This window comes from Mandrillus leucophaeus, unplaced genomic scaffold (genome assembly GCF_000951045.1).
Source record: "Mandrillus leucophaeus isolate KB7577 unplaced genomic scaffold, Mleu.le_1.0 Scaffold268, whole genome shotgun sequence".
In the NCBI taxonomy this organism is placed as follows: domain Eukaryota; kingdom Metazoa; phylum Chordata; class Mammalia; order Primates; family Cercopithecidae; genus Mandrillus; species Mandrillus leucophaeus.
This window is the reverse complement of record NW_012102787.1, coordinates 3565746-3586879: the sequence shown is the minus strand read 5'-3', so window position 1 is coordinate 3586879 and position 21134 is coordinate 3565746. Positions and strand designations below refer to the sequence as shown.

General features: G+C 37.9%; 1 protein-coding gene across 1 annotated transcript in view; it reads left to right on the top strand.

The window, feature by feature from the left end:
- Positions 1–21134, top strand: part of ORC3 (origin recognition complex, subunit 3) — a 61284-nt gene that overhangs the window by 28841 nt on the left and 11309 nt on the right. The window contains 3 exon segments of the mRNA XM_011984454.1: positions 1819–1932; positions 3097–3176; positions 18687–18820. Coding sequence (XP_011839844.1) covers positions 1819–1932; positions 3097–3176; positions 18687–18820 — 328 coding nt within the window.

Here is a 21134-nt window from a genome sequence, read left to right as displayed (position 1 = left end):
TATAGTGTGTAAAGTATTTCTTTTCTCTCCTTATCCAAGTAAATGGAACGAAGATACTCACTTCTACTGCATCACGCAGATACTTGTACACATAGCTATTCCTCAAGGCAAAAGAAAATAGGGAGCACAAGTAGCATGCAGTATGATTATTATTCAGTAATAGAGTTCATTTTCTTCAAAATATTCCCCCTATTTAAAAGCTATTTAAGCACACATCAAGGCAATTAATGGCTTTATGCCATCTGTATGTCATGGCACACAGTAAAAAACTAAAGAACTAAAGTTTAGAACTAAAGTATACCCTCCCAGTGGTGGTTAAAACAATTTTTGATTATGGCTACTTTTGTTATGATAGGAGACATAGATTTTGTTATGATAGGAGACAGATTTTGAAATTACCAATCAACTCAAATAATGGGAGGGAAAAACATTTAGGTGCTAAAAACTTTTATTTAATCTGCCCTGTGCTTTCAGGTAATGACTCATAGATCGTTGATCAAGGAATTGATTTCCTAAGTGAGTTGGTGTTTAGGAAGATATATCATATTTATTGCTTTATAGAGGTTAGATTTGCTTGAATTTATTGATATCTGAGTTATTTTCTAAATGTTTGACCACTAAAAGTAATGGGTATCTGCAAGATATTACTGAAATAAAGACACAGCTCAGCAAAGCCTTTATTTGACTTTTTAAAGGAGAAAAATATTGAAAACCGTGGCACAGATGATAATCCTTTAAGAAAATGTTACAGAGTAAGCAGTTATAAAAGGAATTGAGGCCTGAAAATTACTTCATAGGATATAATGTTTTAAAATATTTCTAAACTATTTCAGGAGGCTCTAGAAAACATCTCTCTCCCCCCAACAAAACCTTTTGAAACTGTTTTGTGAGATTAATCATCCATAGATTTCTTTTCTTTTCTTCTTTTCCTGTATCTAAATCTCTAATATGGAGAGTAGGGCTAGTTTTCGGTTGTGGGTTTTTTTTTTTTTATATACAAATGAGGTCTCACTATGTTGTTCACCCAGGTCTTAAACTCCTAAACTCGAGCTATCCTCCTGCCTCAGCCTTCCAAAGTGCTGGGATTACAGGTGTGAGCCACCACACCTGCATAGATTTCTTAAGACACTCCCTCATGTCATCATTCTTGCTAGATTCTAAATTATAGAGCTTGTTGGCTTCAGATTTATTTATTTTTTTATTCTTTTTTTTTTTCTTAATTGGTAAAGCAAATAAAACCAGTATTGGAGATCTCAGCAAGAGACAGGGACTCATCAGAATCACTTGTGTTTCTGCCATAGTCTTTTCATTTTCCCCTTCAAACACACTAACACACTTGAGCAGTACTTTAGGAAAAGTATACATCATAAGCAGAACTTCAGCAAGTTCATTAGGCTGGTACCATTCTGTCTGGTGATCTCACTCTTCTGATGCTAGCACAGTGGAGGATAAAGCACTTTCCCTCACTGTGGCGCACAGCAGGTGATGGGCACAGGCAAGCATCCAATAAGGTGCTTTCTTACACACTTGTAATTTTGGGGCCCAAGGTATTGTGGGAATGCTAGAGATACCAGGAGATTAAAATACAGTGTCAATTCTAGCATGTGTAAAATATCACCAGACTTGATACTAAATCGGAAATGCTCAGCCTGTATTCTGGATTTTATATGTATTTCAAATTTTCATAAATTAATTTGTAGTTTTGAATCTTCTTGTCAGTTTTCCAGAAATTTTATATAGCCATGAAGTAGGTTGTATTATTATGCTCTTTTATCAGCTGACTTATGTATTAATAATATATTCTGTGATTTTTAGGAGGAAACACAATTATTACTAGAAAACCTGCATGTTTATCATATGAATTACTTCCTGGTTTTGAGATGTCTTCATAAGTTCACCTCTTCTCTTCCCAAGTATCCACTAGGTCGACAGGTAATCCAAGCCACCTCATTTGGAATCTATGAAGTAGGAATGTTAGTATTTTCTTGCTTTGGTTTTTGTAGCATTCAGGCATCAGAATGTGAAATGAAGCCAATCTTTACAATGAGAGCATAATCTAAATCCATTCCAGCTGTACACATTACTGGTAATTGAAATTGTTTTTTGTTCAGATGGCCACAGCTAGAAACAGCCATATGAATCCCAGTGGTGTTGCTTCCCCTACAAATGTTTTTGTACTAAGGCATTTGAACTTTCCTTCTTTAATACTTCCTTATCACCTATACTGAGAGAGCTGTTTCTCTTTCCTTAATGGAAGAAGGAATTTGTTTGAGAATGCTTGATAGTTAACCTTGCACTATACTCAGAATAAAAAGAGAAGCAGTACTTCTGTTCCTTGAAAAATTATGCTCAGCTGGCCTTTATGTCATACCATAAACCTATCAACCATCTGTAGAGTAGATTTTAGCGGAGGAATTCTATATTCCTAGGTCATCTTAGCTCAAAGCTTTGGAGAACAAATACCAGGATGTAAGAATGACTTGTTGGCTGGGTGCAGTGACTCATGCCTGTAATCCCAGCACTTTGAGAAGCCAAGGCAGTTGCATCACATGAGGTCAGCAGTTCAAGACCAGCCTGGCCAACATGGTAAAACCCTGTCTCTACTAAAAACACAAAAATTAGCCCGGTGTGGTGGCACACGCCTGTAGTCCCAGCTGCGAGGGAGGCTGAGGCAGGAGAATGGCTTGAACCTGGGAGGTGGAGGTTGCATTGAGCTGAGATCACTGCACTCCAGCCTGGATGACAGAGTAGACTCCATCTTAAAAAAAAAAAAAAAAAATAGAATGACTTGTTCATGAGGTGATTTTTGCCATTGAGCCTTAAATGAGCCTTTTTTTTTTTCTCATTTTTCCTTTATCGGTTTCTTCTTTTAAAATGACCAGTGATATCAGCCAATCTCAGTATAGTCTCATTTTACTTTTATGTAAATTGCATTCTTATAAAGCCTGATCCATGAGATATATGCCAAGTCTATTATTATCTAAAGAAAATGACTTTTAATAACATTAATTTTTTTGTGTTGACCAGAAATGATTTTGCCAGACTAGTAGTGTGTATACGCTTTTGGTTCCTCACAAATGTGTTGTTCACTTACAGATCAGAGAGTTGTACTGCACATGTTTAGAAAAGAACATATGGGATTCAGAGGAGTATGCATCAGTCTTGCAGCTGCTGAGGTAGTTTTGTTTTTTCTTGTTTTTCTGTTTTTGTCTGCTATAAGCCTGCCAGTAAGTAGCACCTTCCCCTAGAACCCTGCCTGCCAAAAAGTTTCATAAATAGCCATGTTGTGTCTAAGAATAATTGCATATATCTTGAATTTATCCATGTAGCTTATGATGTTTTTAATATAGCAACTCTCCATTTCTTTGCTGGTTTAACCTTGCATTTGAGCTTGTGGTTTTTAAAGGAAAATCCATGATTGTTTAGTCAAATACTGACACTACCCTATGAGAGCTCAGCTATGGATCATTTGAATCCAGCCAACTTGACATCATGGCAGGGAAAACAAGTCATTCATGAAAAGTGAGGTCACCATGTCCCCAATCTGGTTGAGTGGAGGAAGAGCATCACTGGGTGATATGTACCCAGTGGTCACAGCTGACCTTGATTAGGAACAGCAAGGAGTAGGCAGTGGCCTTGGTGCCTTCCCCCACCTTAACATTGGCTAATTCATAAATTATTTATCTAATAATATACAAGTAAATAAGATATCTTAGTGTTAAAGTTATTATTTATATTACTTGATTTCACTTCTTATATGTATAGTTACTTTTTAGTCTTCCATAAAAATAATGACACTTGGATAGTGATAAGGGGAAATCAAATGTGAGCTAAGTTTCGCCAGTTTTATAATTTTCCTCAGAGGTTGTAAATGCTTATATAAAAATATTTTAAAGAAGTCTGAAAAGTGAATATTTATTAAGTCTTGCTTTCCTCTGGGCCCACAAGAAAAGAACAGATGGGCACAGTAGGAGGAAAATTCACACTGAAAGCACTTTAAATCCAGAGACTTCATAATACAAATATTAGTAATCTAGCAGGTGCAGCTTAAGATAGAAAATGAATTTCATGCTATCTGGAAAAATATCTCCCCATGGAAACTAGATTACCTCTGAAAAGCTGTGTTTTATTTCATTTTTTAAAATCCCAATAAGATTTATTTTTTCTTATTTTTTTAACCCATAAGGAAACTAAACATTCCCAATAAGATTTCTATGTATTTATAAGCTTATGTTAACTAGAGTATTTCTGAGACTTATTTTGCTTTCTATTCAAGTAAATATACCTATCTTATACACCCAGTTGAATCTTCCAGGGTTTTCTCTTTTAAGCTTTGAGATTAGTAATTGTCTTCCTTCTCCAGTGAGATGTTCCCAAATTCATAGATTCTTTTGTCAAGGAGGAACTTGTTCTTTTTGTTCTGAACCTCCCAACACCAGTTGTCTTAGGGTACAGTCAAGAACCAAGAATGCCAGTTCCAAAGTAGGGTAAGGAAACATGAGTGGCAGTAGTAATGGTGACAGCAGTAACCATCGCTTATTGAAGGCTTGCTGTGTGCAAGGCACTTTGTTAGGCACTCTCAGTACATTTTCCAATCTAAAACTCTTAATATACCTTTATGGTAGATATTATTAGTCACACTTTACCCCTGAGGAATCTGAAACACACACAGGCATTAAGTGACTTGCCTGAGACCACCTAGCTGCTGAGGGAACCAGGATTCTACTCCAGGTCTTACTTCAAAGCTGTTATACCTTCTGCTATTCTTTGCTAAGATCTAAAATACAGATTTGGAGATCTGAGTACAGCAGAAGCAAAAAATAGAAAGTGAGATTTCATTTTGCTAAGCTGAGGTCAGAAACATGGGCAGTCAAAAGCAAAGCAATGTAAAAAGCACTACGGGTCAAATATAATACCTACAGCAAGGACAGGCAGGAGTCTGGGTCCTAGAAAAGAGGAAAGGAATCAGGGAACCTCTGGGCTGGAATCAGCCTTTTCTCCTTTGTACAGATTTGATGTAGACCAGAAGTCGGGGACACTTTTTAGTTAAGGCATACTCAGTAGGCATCACCTAAACTTAACGAGACCATTCTCATCACCTGTCTTGAAACTTTATTTAACTCATTACAGAAAAGACTAAAATGATCCCTGAATGAAGCTTTGGAAAGAATAACTGGTAAGGTACTATTAGAAACATAATCTAATTAAATTTCTTACTTGAAATTTTTTATAAGATTCAGCTTAAATGATTTTTCAAGAAAAAATCCTTTTTACAGATTGAGCATCTGTAATCTGAAAATCTGAAATTCAAAGTCCTCTAAAATTTGAAACACTTCAAATTTCAAAACTTTATGAGCACTTGTGATACCACAAGTGGAAAATTCCACATCTGACCTCATGAAATGGGTTGCAGCAAAACAGAGGCACACCACACAGTTTATTCAGCTTGCCATCATTTGTTGCTGTTGTTTAACACTGATACAGGTATTACTTAGTTACACTGAACACATTATTTTTTCACTGTACCAATGGTGTGTCCTGTTTTTTAAGTGTTAAGTACTTAATATGTGAATAAGTGTAAGAAAATGGTTGCATATGAATTCAAGAGTCAATAATGATGGGATACCAAACAACTACAGATTGATTGTCCATCTAGTTGGCCGAGATAGTGACACCTTTGCTTTCTGATGATTCAGTGTACCTTGTTTCATGCACAAAATTATTTAAATTATTGTATGAAATTTCTTTCAGGCTATGTGTACAAGATGTATTTGAAACATAAATGAATTTTGTGTTTAGACATGCATCCAATTCTCAAGATAATCTCATTATGCACATATAGCAAATATTCCAAAATCTGAAAAAATCCAAAATGTAGAACGCTTCTGTTCCCAAGCATTTCACATAGGGATACTCAGTCTGTATGTGGAAGCTGACACGTTTAAATAATCTTAGATCAGATGATATCCAGCCCATTCAGAGTAGTATGGCTGTAGACATCCCTTTACCCCTAATTCTTCTGCTTTGTTTGGGAAGAACATGGAAGAAAAGGTGACTTCTGCCCCCGCTGCTCTTACCCCCACCATAGTGGCCTTTGGCGACGCCTCCTACCTTCCCCCAACAACTCTCTTGCGTGTTAGAGAGAAGGGGCTCTCCCAGCACAGAGTTGCATTCCTCCCCCCAGTTTATTCTAATTTATTAATTTAGTCCCACCCCTTCTGAGCCTACAGCCTGAGGACTGCAGAGTAGCTGCCCCAGCCCCTCCCAGGTCTGACCCAGCCTGGGGAGTGGGACAAGGCTTGGGTGTGGCCCTGTTGGAGGTTGATCTTGCTGTTTTTATTTCTTGCCTTTATGTTTGTGTTCTGTGATATTGTTGAGAAAGAAGAGGCCAGGCACAGTGGCTTATGACTGTAATCCCAACACTTTGGGAGGCTGAGGTGGGCAGATCACTTGAGCTCAGGAGTTTGAGACCAGCCTGGGTAACGTGGTGAAACCCCCACTCTGCCAAAAATACAAAAAAAAAATTAGCCTGGCATGGTGGTGCACATCTGTGGTCCCGTCCTCGGAGGCTGAAGTGGGAGGATCACTTGAGCCTGGGAGGCAAAGGTTGCCTTGAGCTGAGATCGCACCACTTCACTGGGGCCTGGGTGACAAAATATACATATAAAAAAAAATGTATATTTTTGAGCCTGGGTCTCAAAAATATACATATAAAAGAAAGAGAAAAAAAAAAAGAAATGTGGGCAAAGCAGAAGGAGGTGGATTCAAACCCCAGTATGTCACGGCTCATGCCTTTTCTTTAGTGGTGGGAGACCCTTATCTTGTAAAGGGAATGTGTCCCCTTTCTCAACCTCTAGTGTATTTCACAGAAAACAAAACCTCCCAATAAAACTGTTGAAACCTGGAAAATAAAACAAACAATATGTCCTCTACTTGATGAAATATCTGGTGACCATTTAAAAAATATTTACAGCGACTCTGTAATAATGTGGGAGAATGTTTATGTCACATATTTATTAGTGGAAAAAGACCAACATAATTTTATATCACAGTTATTTTTTAAATGTATGCAACAGACATTGATGTGTGTGGGGAGCATGCAAGTGTGCATTTATAATATATGCCATAATTGGACATGAGCACAGTGGTTCTGCGTGTGTTCTGCCTTTCCTTGCTCAGTCAACTCTTGGAGTATGAAGACCACATCCCTATATGGGATATGAGCGGGTTAATTTTTCACTCAACCCTGTGTCATTATGTTTCCATTAAAAAGCCATTTGGGAACAGAAAGTAGTAACAAATGATGCTAACCCAGCAGTGAACTAGGTAAGTACAACTGTTTTTCATTATCAGATGTGAAAGACTGTAAGAGGAAAATTGTACCCCTCTATTAGAATTTCTAAACACCCATCTAGAAATCAAACACTAGGCCAGTAATTTTTCATATTTTTAAAATTCACAGAACCTTGCATAAATAAGGTTTTAAGGATTATCGTAAATCAGAGCCAGCTGGGCACAGTGGCTCACGCCTGTAATCCCAGTGCTTTGGGAGGCCAAGGTGGGGCAGATCACGAGATCAGGAGATCGGGAGTTCGAGACCAGCCTGACCAACATGGTGAAACCCCGTCTCTACTAAAAATACAAAAAATTAGCCAGGCGTGGTAACAGGCACCTGTAATCCTAGCTACTCGGGAGGCTGAGGCAGGAGAATCGCTTAAAGTTAGGAGGCAGAGGTTGCAGTGAGCTGAGACCTTGCCATTGCACTCCAGCCTGGGCAACCAAGCGAGACTCCATCTCAAAAAAAAAAAAAAAAAGTCAGAGCCTCAACTTAAAGGAGTATGTTGGATCAGCCAGCGCTGAAGAGTACTACACTCTTATACCAGTAGCAGTGGATTATTGAATTGGGGATAATGAAAAGTGTGCCCCATGTCTTAGGGGAATTTATGTCCCCTACCTCATCAATTGAGAATTACTCATCTACAGTTATTCCATTTTCTTTCAAATAAGGAAACCAAGGCCAGAAACATTGACTTTTGTACAGTTGACAGAGCTGAAACTCTTTCAACCATATTCCGGTTACTTAGAGGTGATAATAAAAAGAAATTTATGGTTCTGTGGCCAGTAGTCCATGTTCAGAGTGTATCCAAAATTTTAAACCAGCAGAGCAAGCTTCTGTGGACTCAGATCCCCCCTCCCCCATCCTGACACTAGTCATATTGGCACAGGACACAGATATAAATGAAAGGAGCCACAGTGTCTAGTCTGCTTATCCTAAGTATAACCTTATGAACTTGAAAAGAAGCAGACTTACAAATCGAAGGTGATTGATAGCTGGAGGAATTTACCTTAGGCTGAAGGAATTATTCTAATTTCTGAGTAAGGCTTTTGACTTGAACAGTAATATATTAGCAGGTCAGCTGAGCTTTCATTGAGTTAAAAAAAATGACTTGAATAATGATACTAACATTTGATCACTTCAGCTTAGCTCAAAGAGACTAGAAATTTGGACTCTAAGTAATGCATTATTTCCTGATTTTGCAGATCAACTTTAGGTAATATTTAAAGATCTACTTAGGAAAAATGACACAGCTCCACAATCTATGATATGTTTCCTAATAAGCTAACTTATGATGATGTAGATTTATCCATCCAAGAGCTTTATGAGACTACATCATTAAAATATAATTTCTGGCAGGGCACGGTGGCTCACACCTATGAATTACAGCACTTGGGAGGTCAAGGCAGGCAGATCGCTTGAGCCCAGGAGTTAAAGACTGGCCTGGGCAACATGGAGAAAACCCATCTCTACAAAAAAATACAAAAATCATATGAGCGTGGTGGTGCATGCCTATAGTCCAAGCTACTTGGAGGCTGAGGCAGGAAGATCACTTCAGCCCGGGAGATTGAGGCTGCAGTGAGCTGTGATTGCACCACTGCAGTCCAGCTTGGGCAACAGAGTGAGGCCCTGTCTCAAAAAAAAAATAAATAGGCCGAGCATGGTGGCTCACGCCTGTAATCCGAGCACTTTGGGAGGCCGAGGTGGGTGGATCACCTGAGGTCAGGAGTTCGAGACCAGCCTGGCCAACATGGTGAAACCCCGTCTCTACAAAAAATACAAAAATTAGTGTATGGTGGCGCATGCCTGTAAGCTACTCAGGAGGCTGAGGCAGGAGAATCAATTGAACCCGGGAGGCAGAGGTTGCAGTGAACCAAGATCGCGCCACTGCACTGCAGCCTGGACAAGAGAGCGAGACTCCGTCTCAAAAAATTAATAACAAAAATGAAAAATAAATAAAACAAATTAATATAATTTCTTTGTTTTAGAAAAGGAATTGCCAGTCCTGAATTTTCATCACATCAGGGCCTTCACAATTATCTGTAGGCTTACAGATGATGAAATCAGGCTTGGGGCAGAATGTTAAAGTTTTCTTTAAAACAAAAGATATTGAGAGTCACTGTTTTTCGTGTAATGGTTTCCAGGCTTCAATGTGCATAAGAATTAGCTGAGATATGGCCAAGCGAGGTGGCTCATGCCTGTAATCCCAGCACTTTGGGAGGTAGGCGGATCAGGAGGTCAGATAATTAGCTGAGATATTAATCATTTCAGCTCTTTCCCCAGAGCTTCTGTTGGGAACACTGGTATGGTGGTTCAGCAGGAATTTGCATTTAACAAGCACTCTGGCACGTTCAGACAGATGGCCCAGGGACTATACTTTGAGAAATACTTCTAGAAAATAAAGGGGGAGGTAAAAAAAAAAAAAAAAAAAAGCGGGGATGGGGGGAACTTTTGAGGAAAAAATGACGCTATCAAAGGAAAAGTATTTGTGGAGAAGCTGAATGGCTGTAGGCAGTTGATCTCAAATTGGCTCCAAAACTGGACTGAGGTGTTTACTAATAGTGAGCTAATGGTTTTTATCACAGTAAACAGAAAAAAAGATCTGAATTTGTATTTTGTTTTTCTTTATTAAACATTTAGTGCCTACTGCCACTTTTCTGCTAGCAAAATGAACAGATAACTAGGAAATATTAATTTTAAAAACTCAAATAACTCATCAAACTTTGACTGCTTTTTTCTTTCTTTCTTGTGAACTCAGGGTTATACAGTCATCCATCACTGTCTGTGGAGGATTGGTTTTAAGAGGATACCATAAGTTCCATATATGAAATGGTATATAGTGTTTGCATATAACCTCTGCACATCCTCCCGTATATGTTAAATCATCTCTGCATTACTTATAATACCTAATACAATATAAATGCTATGTAAATAGTTGTTACACTATATTGTTTAGAAAATAATGGCAAGAAAAAAGTCTGTACATGTTCTATACAGTCTCTCCTCCTACCCCCCAAAATAGTTTCAATCCAAGTTTTAATCCACCAATGTGGGACCCACAGATATGGATGGCTGACTGTACTTTTAAAAATTACATCAATAGGCCAGGCATGGTGGCTCACACCTATAATCCCAGCACTTTGGGAGGCCGAGGCAGGAGGATCACCTGAGTTCAGGAGACCAGCCTGGCCAACATAGTGAAACCCTGTCTCTACTAAAAATGCAAAAATTAGCCAGGCATGGTGGCACACACCTGTAGTCCCAGCTATGAGGGTGGCTGAGGTAGGAGAATTGCTTGAACCCAGGAGGTGGAGGTTGCAGGAGTTAGCCAACCTGGCTAACATGGCGAAACCCCGTCTCTACTAAAAATACAAAAATTAACCTGGCATGGTGGTGCGTGTCTATAATTCCAGCTACTCAGGAGGCTGAGGTGGGAGAATCACTTGAACCTTTAAGGTGGAGGTTGCAGTGAGCCGAGATTGTGCCACTGCACTCTAGGCTGGGTGACTAAGTGAGACTCCATCCAAAAAAAAAAAAAAATTGCATCAATAAAGTATGTGTGTATTTGAACTTAGTAAAGTTGCTTCTAACCATGTGATGAATTAAATTTATTCTTTTTGATACATTCCACAAAAAAGCATAGCATCCCACAAAGGGCACCATGACTTCTAGGTGCTTCCCAGGATGAGCCAGTTTGAGAACTGTTCCCTTTAGAAAAAGTGTTCTTCACTAAGGCATTAGGTTAGGAAATTAATAATTATTGCATGGTTATTGCCTTGCTCATCCATTAAAAAAAAATAAGGTTTTTTAAATGCTTTTTTTTTTGAAACCACTGATCAGATAACAGAGATAACCCTGGTCCTTACCTATACAGAATTTTGGTCAAATGATTGATGTAAACAGTAGAGAGCTACAATACATAGTAGTAAGAGCTGTGGTGGGTCAGGACTAGGGTGCTGAGGAACCAGTAGACTGGACAGTTAACCTCCATTTGTGGGATTGGACAGCTTCTCTAGGAAGTGCCACCTAATATGAAATATGAAGGCTTAGGAGGAGATACACATACTTTTGGTTTCTGTTTCATTGTTATGATACTACATAGTTACTTTGTTGTGTTAGTCCTCAAATAAGACAGTTTCTTATTTCTACATGCTTTTTTTAAAAATGTGCTTTTTATTATTTTTACATCTTTTTTGTTTTGTTTTGTTTTCTTAACTTCCAGTCTTCGTTGATATATTTACATTTGCAAGTTTGAATTGTGAGTATTTTTCAAAACTGGCTAGTAATGGTAATGTCTGTTTAGAATTTGAAAACTCATCAGGCAAAAGATGTTTTCATTAGCCATGGATTGGCCAGTTTTTTCTTGTAGCCTGTTCTTATAATCAGACATTTATATAATTAGTACTTAACCAGAAATTACTGACTTTCTGCGTGATGAAGCAGAACACTCCATTGCCCTGCAGGATGATTGCTTTTAATGATTGCTTAATGATTATCTTTGTCTTAGTTAAGAAAACTTTTTTAAAAAATGACAACCTATAAAGCCTTTATTGTTTTTCTCAACTCCTGTGACAGATTACCTATAAAGCTTTTAATACATTAGATATCACAGGTATTTTTTGGACCATTTACCTGATAGTGAAATAAGTCTTTTTTTTTTTTTTTTTTTTGGGTGGAGTCTCGCTTTGTCACCCAGGCTGGAGTGCAGTGGCGCGATCTTGGCTCACTGCACGCTCCACCTCCTGGGTTCATGCCATTCTCCTGCCTCAGCCTCCCAAGTAGCTGGGACTACAGATGCCCGCCACCTCACCCAGCTAACTTTTTGTATTTTTAGTAGAGACAGGGTTTCACTGTGTTAGCCAGGATGGTCTCAATCTCCTGACCTTGTGATCTGCCTCCCTCGGCCTCCCAAAGTGCTGGGATTACAGGCGTGAGCCACTGTACCCAGCCAGTTGTGAAATAATTATTTCTTAATCAAGTTGGATAAAGATAAATCGCTCTTTTGTGGCATTAATGAGACCTATCTTAGACATTTTTTTTTTTAATTTCTCTTTAATCTCACATGGTGGCTTTCAAACTTGTTAGTTCTGCTATTTTCTTTACAATTTTATTCTCTTTATTTTAAAACAAAATGTTAGTTGGAATGCACCAAAATTGGAAAGCATTGTCTCACTGTCTCCAATTCTTCTCCCATTCTCTCTTTAACTGATTACAATTAGGTTAGTGCTCCCGATCACAACTAGTTTGATCAAAGTCACCAGTGACCTCCATGTTCCTAAATCTAGCATTAACCTGTTATCAGCATTTGACAACAGTTCATCACTCCTTTCGTAATGGACTTCTAGGACTTTCTTGGTTTTTCTCCTACCTCAGTGCATGCTCCTTCACATTCTCCTTTAGTGCTTTCTCTTCTCTCTGACATCTTAACATTACAGTGTCCCAGGGCTTAGTCATAATCCTACACCTCTCTCCTGAGTGCCAGGCTGTTATGTCCATTTATGTCCTCTTTAATACCTCCACTTAGATATCCAATACACACCTCAAAGTTAACATACCCCAAACTGAACTCCTGATCTTCCCCTGAAATCTGTCATTTTCCTACTGTCTCTTTATCATTCTGATTGTTCAAGCCAAAAGCCTGGACTCTGCCTTCATAATTTATCCAGAATCAGACCTCTTCTTGCCACCTTCCTTCACTTGTACCACCATAGTCCAAGTCATTGTCATCGCTCACCCGGATTATTGCAGTAGCCTCCTTTCTGGTTTTTCTGCTCCCCTACAGATTCTCCTCAAAGTAGCAGTCAGAATAGTCCTTTTAAAATATTTCAGATAATGTTACTCCTTTGCTCAAAACCCTCCATTAACTCCGCATTTCATTCAGAGTAAAAGCCGTATACAGTGACACTACATGACCCCCTCCACTCCCCACTTGACCTCTCTCTGATTACTGCTCATTTTCTCTTTCCATATCAGACATCTTGGTCTCCTTGTTGTCTTGAATATGCCAGACATGCCCACTATGGAACCTTTGCACCCATTGTTCTGTCTGCCAGGAAAAGCTCTTCTGGATATTTGTATGGCTAACTTCCTTTCCTCCTTTACATATTTGATCAAATGTCATCTTTTCAGTGAGGCCCTAACCATTTAAAAATTGAAATCTTCCCCCTCCCGTGACTCTCATTCTGTTCAATATTTTTCCATAACATTTATCAATTTTTAACACCTATATCATATATATGATATAGATAGATAGTGTTTAGTGTCTGTGCTTCTCCCAGCTCTCCCACTAGAATGTAAGTTCCATGAGGACAGTGATTTTTGATTTGATAAGGTGTACCTCAAATGCCCAGAACAGTGCCGTATGTAGTGTGCATTCAATAAATATTTCTTGAATGATTGGTTCATGACTGAAAAAGGAGTTGAAACCCAGTTTGAAAAATGCTTGTCTGATAGCTACACTCAATCCTTAATTTTTTATTCGAGGTGCTATATATAAACACACTTTTTTGGAATAAGGTAAATATTTTGTAGTTGTTTTCAAGTGATCTTCAGTTAGGTTTGGTTTATCCAAAGTGCTTGGCCGGCCGCAGTGGCTCATGCCTGTAATCTCAGCACTTTGGGAGGCCGAGGCAGGTGGATCACTTGAGGCCAGGAGTTCAAGACCAGCCTGGCCAATACAGTGAAACCCCCTCTCTACTAAAAATACAAAAAATTAGCCAGGCATGGTGGCATGCACCTGTAGTCCCAGCTACTTGGGAGACTAAAGGACGAGAACTGCCTGAACCCAGGAGGCAGAGGTTGTAGTTAGCAGAGACTGCGCCACTGCATTCCAGCCTGGCAACAGAGCAAGACTCCGCCTCAAAAACAAAAAAAAACCAAAACCCAAAAAAAGGTGCTTGCTATAGTCATTTTAATAATCTAAGTGATAAAATAAGTCTTTTTCTGATATTACCCCTTGTATTATATAAGTTCGAAAACCAGTCATCCACTGTTAGCTATTTGCACTTCAGATTTTTTTCCACACACAAATGTATATTAAATAGTACTATATATGGTGTTCCACACTTGGCATTTTTTGTTTTTTGTGTGTTTGTTTTGTTTTTGTTGTGGTGGTTATTTTGGTTTGTGCCTAATCTACCATGGATGCCATGTTTTGAGATGCAATATAGCATGTTCAGTAAGAGCATGGATGTCAAGCTAGACTGCCTAGGTTCAAATCCCAGCTTTGCCAATTACCAGCAATTGGATTCTGGACAAGTTTACTTAAGTTCTCTGTGCCTTTGTTTTCTTATCTCTAACATGGGAATAATAATAGTATTTACATCATATTGTATCAAATGACACGATACACAAATGTGAGTATAAATGTTAGCTGTCATAATTAGTATTACATATTGCCCTACCTCATTGTTTATCATCACTATATAATATCATGTTTTTAAAGTGCTTTTTATTTAATCAGACCCTTTTTTGATATATATTTAGATTGTTTCTAATTCTTCACTATTACAAACAATAATCATGAGCAGCAGTAAGTCTGTATATTTGTATAACTATTTCCACAAAACAAAGGTAGATGTAAACATATTGAGTCTAAAATATAAACATTGTTGTACAGTGTACACTCACACCAACCATGTACCAATGTGTATTTCCTACAGTCTTACTGCTGCTGGATATTATCAGGCTTAAATATCTTTCTTGGTTTTCTTCTAGTATTTTATGGTTGATGAGCTAGTTCTTTTTCCCTGCTCCCATACCATACTTACATTTTTATTCTATCTGAAACGCATTTTTGTGTATAATGTGAGATAGTGGTGTGTTTTTTTAAAATAGTTAATTCTAATACCCGATATCTTTTCCCTCACTGATTTGAAATGCTATCCCTGTGACATAACAAACACCCAATGTACACCTAGATCTCTTTCTGAACTCATTCTCTTCTGTTGACCTGTCTATTCCCAAGTACCATCAATTTTAATAACTGTGACTTAACACTTTAATATATTTACAGCCCCACCATACACACTCAAGTGTACACAGATTGTTGCTGTTTTTTAGAACAATCATTCCAGATACATTTTAGAATAATTTTATTAGGTTTTAAAATTTACAGCCAAGCGCCATGGCTCACGCCTGTAATCCCAGTACTTTGGGAGGCCGAGGCAGGCAGATCACCTGAGGTTAGGAGTTCGAGACCAGCCTGACCAGCATGGAGAAACCCTGTCTCTACTAAAAATACAAAACTAGCTGGACATGGTAGTGCATGTCTGTAATTCCAGCTACTTGGGAGGCTGAGACAGGAGAATCACCTGAACCCAGGAGGCGGAGGTTGTGGTGAGCCAAGATCGTACCATTGCACTCGGGCAACAAGAGCGAAACTCCATTTAAAAAAAAAATAGAAATAAAAATAAAATTTACGCTGTGGAATTTTGTTTCAAACTGTTAAGAATATAGATTAATTTGGAACAATTTGTATCTTTACAATAGTGAGTGTTAAAATGTCTGTTCATTTATTCAGGGCTTTCTTTTATTATAGGTCATACATGTGTATTATAATGTGTATTGCTGTGTATTCTGTAGCTTTTGTTTCCATTTTGAACATGGGCTTTTTTTTTCATTATATAGTTTAATATAAGGTATTGATTATGTATATATGCATACATATATAAGTATCTTTTATTTACTCACTTTTTTACATACTCTCTTTTTTTTTTTTTTTTTTTGAGACAGGGTGTCTGTTACCTATACTGGAGTGCAATGGCATGATTGCGACTCACTGCAGCCTTGATCTCCCAGGATCAAGCAGCCTTCCTACTTCAGCCTCCTGAGTAACTGGGACTACAAGCATGCGCCACCATGCTGAGCTAATTTTTTCTATTTTTTGTAGAAATGAGGGTCTCACTTTGTTGCCCAGGCTGGTCTGGAATATCTGGGCTCAAGTGATCTTCCCATCGCCCTCCCAAAGTGCTGGGATTACAGGCATGAGCCACCATACCCAGCTCTTTTACACTCTCTATTTTATTTACAGTTCTTAGATTTTCTAACTTTACAGTCACATCATATGAAATGATAAATTTCATCCTCCTTCCTAACATTTATACCGTTTCTTTTTCTTAATTTATTGTAGCATCTAGACTCCAGAATGATGCTGAATAATAGTGATGATAGCAGGCAGCATTGATTCTGTGTGTGTACAATTTTACTGGAAAAAAAAAAATTTAATGACTTCATTGGGGTTGGTTAAGTTATTATTTCTAATCAGCCTTACCTCAAGTCTTGTCATTTTACATTAATCCAGAGAATACTTGGGAAAGTGTAAGATCTTTCTGCTCTGGAAGCAAAACATAATCTTGGGCTAAGAATAAGAGGACTAGGCCGGGCACGGTGGCTCACACCTGTAATCCCAGCACTTTGGGAGGCCGAGGTGGGCGGATCACCTGACGTCAGGAGTTTTGAGACTAGCCTGACCAACATGGTGAAACCCTGCCTCTACAAAAAATACAAAATTAGCCGAGTGTGGTGGCACATGCCTATAATCATAGCTACTCGGGAGGCTGAGGCAGCAGAATTGCTTGAACCTGGGAGGCAGAGGTTGCAGTGAGCCAAGATCACGCCATTGTACTCTAGCCTGGGCAACAAGAGTGAAATCCGTCTCAAAAAAAAATAAATAAATAAGAGAACTAATAACTATTTGAATCCCTGGCAATTTAAATCTGAGTACCTTCTCCAATCAAATGCCACATTAAGAGTTATGACTAATGAAGTTTGCTTCCAAAGTTATATGAAATAATGCCCTCTTTTTTGGTCTCCTGGAGAATAGGCTAGGTTTGGCCTTCCTTGATACTCAATTATTTGGAGCTCCAAGTGGACAGTAGCTGTTGCTGCCCCTATCCTGGGAAGCTAGTCCTTCACGTGCTGCTAACTTGGGTTAGATCTTCTGCCAGCCGTACCTCACCTGTCTTTTCCCTCTAAGCAAGTCAGTGCGTGTGATTCCTTGGACACCAGAAATGCTAATCTTGTCTACTTGAATAGGCCTAAAGGTCAGGTTTAACAGATTGTTCAAGTGTATGTGACTTTGAGTTAAGTTTCTTGTCATAACTCTATCTGGGCAATAGAAGGCCACAAATTTTAAATCTCAAATGTAATCAAGTATGAAATGTCTTGGCTTATTTTTCCTTGACCAGTTAGCTGCCTTTCACACATAAAGATTATATCTTAGATAATTATTGTAGAAAGAGGAATATATAAGTTTTAATACTTTAAAAAAAAAACTCTGGGGAAATTTACTATTTGGTCTACCCCGAACAATTTCCATGTTTAGTGGTTGTCTACATTTTGTTGTTGTTGTTGGGGTTTAAATTTTAGTTCAGGTAACCAGTTCAATTTCTCAGTAATCATAGTCTATTTAACTTTGTTTCTCTTTCTCCCAACTTAGCAATATTAGTATTTCTCCTCATTTTTTTATTATGAAAGATGTCAAACATAAGTTAATTAGTTGTATTACAAAATGCCCACATTCTGGATTTGTCTGTTACTTCATGGTTAATATTAGAACTTTTAATCATCATAGTTTTAATGACTTAGGTGCACTTGCTGAGAATAATTTGAGTATTTGTATAATGCCACTGCTTAAAAATTCCTAATATTGGTCTGATTCCTTTTGATGCCATTACTGAGTATGATCTTAGTGGAGAAATCCTGTAAGCTCCAAGAACAAGGTCCTAACTTTAGAATATCTGTGTTTTCTCTCCATTTCTAACAAAGATTTCTTCTATAGCTGTGAATGAGCTACTCAACCACTCTGCCTGTGCTATAAATAACAATTAGAATTGCCTACTTCATTTAAAATTCAGTGAGTTTACTGACTGATGTTTATAAAGCCCATAGGAGACGTAAAGCATAGTTTAAATGGTGATAATTAGAGAAGTGAGTGTAGTACTTATATTTTTGGTTCCTTTAAACAAGTTTATATTTAGCACATGTCATAACTTCTGTAGACATTTCTTATTTCATATGTATGTTTACATCAAAAGAAAGGAAAACTATCATTAAATGCCTACTATACAATCTGTATAGTAACTTTGTTCTATATTACATAGTGTTAGAGCCACACTATTAATCCAGTCCTTTGTAAATTTTCTAAGCTACACTTTATCATGAGGAACCTTTAAGAATTCTTCTGAATGTCACATATATGGAGAAAATCTCTCCAAAAAATGTTGATAGCTACTAATGAAGAATTTCTTTTATCTTCTGAGCAGAAACATTTAATATACATTAAATAAAATGTTTTTTAAGTGTTAATTTTCTAGTTATATTACATTTCCTGTCACTGACTCTGTTCTAGGATGTTGGCAAAGGATGAACTGATGACCATACTTGAGAAATGTTTCAAGGTTTTTAAGTCTTCTTGTGAAAAGCACCTTGGCAGCACAGCTAAGAGAATAGAGGAGTTCCTGGCCCAGTTTCAGAGCCTCGATGGTAAGAGTGTATTATTCTCCCAATTCTATTGGCCATGACAGTCACTTAACTAAAATGGCATGGAAAACCCCACCTTCTGATGTGCCTAGAGATGAAGAGATAAAGTAGTTCATGATCAGTCAGTATGCCACGCCTCATAGTATCACATTTTAACAGTCACAAATAGGCCAAATGTTTCTCTTCTAGATTTGGTTTAAACAATGAAGACCATCAAATGGGCAGAAAAAGAAATTCTTTCTCCAGTTCGACAGTTTGGAGGATTTGTCTTTAAAAAGTCAACAAAAAGAAATAAAAAATATTGGAAAGAGTAGCAGGGTGTCATAATTAAGAAATCTTTTTAGAGGTTTTTTCTTAAGCATTTCATCAAGTTATTTATAGATTTCAAAAGCACTGCATAAATCATTTGTAAGCTTGAAAAATTAATAGCTATGAACTGCTTTCACAGCAATGAGGCTCATTGGTATGTTGATTACCAAAATCTGCATGAGGCTTACTTTAATCGGATTTACAAAAGCTAGAATCTTTCAGTCCTAAATTAACTGAGGCAGCCTGGCACTCTTCACTGTTGGAGGGTTACAGTTTCTCTCTTTTGCTTGACCTCCACGTGATCATTTATAGATCCTGAATGCTTAGGGTGTCTGATTATATATAGGTAGCCATGTTCTGTTCCCTAAATGCTAGCTTTTCATGGGCTCTCTTCTTGCTGTTTCTAGCACCAAAGTATGGTATTCTTTTAGTAGAACAATAACAACAACAAAAAATACTGGTGTGTACCTTTTAGTTTTCCCAAATTTAGGGCAATTTTTTAATGGAGTTTTGGGGGAAAAGGTAGTTTTTTATATATATTCACATAGAATTGGACATGACATATTGAAAATGTCTTATGTAAAATGTCTGTTTTAATCCTTTTTTATGTTTGGCAAGTACTTCTTTGTCTTAAAAATCTTTTGGCTTTAGGAAACTGCTTTTGCAAAAATCTTCTCGTATCTCTCCATAGCTGCAATGTGAGGCACTTGATGAGTGCTCAGTCATGGAAGATGAAAGAGAGTGTTTGCCTGACTAGAATGGCCTGAGCAGCCAGAGTGCGGAAGTCATCAACAGGCACTAAGGGGTTTTCTTTCAGGTTATGTGTGGGTATTGCTCTTGCCACTGCAGCATGAGCTGAACTACTTTTCAGAACACAAAAACTTTTAAGGGCTGGATATTGGTATCATTAAGATCGTTGAGTTCAGCTATAATCAGAAACTAAAGTCTAGGAAAAGACAGTAGCTTGTTTGAGATCACACAGCTAGTGGTAGCACTCAGACCAGAGCCCATCTCTCTTAACCACTAGTTCATTGTTTTTCTATTGCTGATTCACAATTTAAATACGCCCTAGTAGTGATCATTGGATCAGCAAGGGGCCACCCTTAAGTACATAAATAGAGTAAAAGGCTTAGAAAAATAAAAGGTAAATAAGGTGTAAATTTCAATCTTTTACAAAATTGGATTTATGGAGATTTCTGTAAAAATAAACGGCACATACAATTTTTCATCTTTTTTTGCTGGATACCATTAACTAGAGGTAATCTAGATAAAATTTTAATTAGAGCTCATATTATATGAGCTCTAATTAAAAAACAAATTCTATGCTAGAACTGAATAAAGGAATGCAGCTTTTGAAATGGGAAGGTTGGAGATTAAGATGATTAGTAGCCTAAAGAATAAAGAATTTTACAAATTAAAGCAAAACCACTGTCTTGAAGAAATGTCTGTTATTTCCTAATTTTCAGAAGTGACTCATTATTAATAATAAACTGAAATTAAAACTCCCCACATTGGATGAGTAGAAATATTTGGCTATATGCTATCTCTGTTCCTTAACATTTATTACATATTACAGTTTGGTTTTAAAATTACAGTTGGGAAGAGTTAAGTAGGGCAGAGTGTCATATCAGATTTTTTTGAGACAGGATCTTGCTGTGCTTTCCAGGCTTAAGTGCAGTGGTGCAGTCATAGCTCACTGTTACCTCAGAGCTCCTGGGCTCAAGTAATCCTCCTGCCTCCACCTCCTGAGTAGCTAGGACTACAGAAAAGGGCCACAACACCCAGCTGATTTTTTTTTTCTTTCTTTGGAGACAGAGTCTCCCTCTGTTGTCCAGGCTGGAGTGCAGTAGCATGATGAGCTCACTGCAGCCTCTACCTCCCAGGAACGATCCTCCCATTTCAGCCTCTCAAGTACCTGGGACTATAGGCACGTCCCACCATACTTGGCTAATTGTTTTGTATTTTTGTAGGGATGAGGTTTTGCCATGTTGCTCAGGCTGGTCTCGAA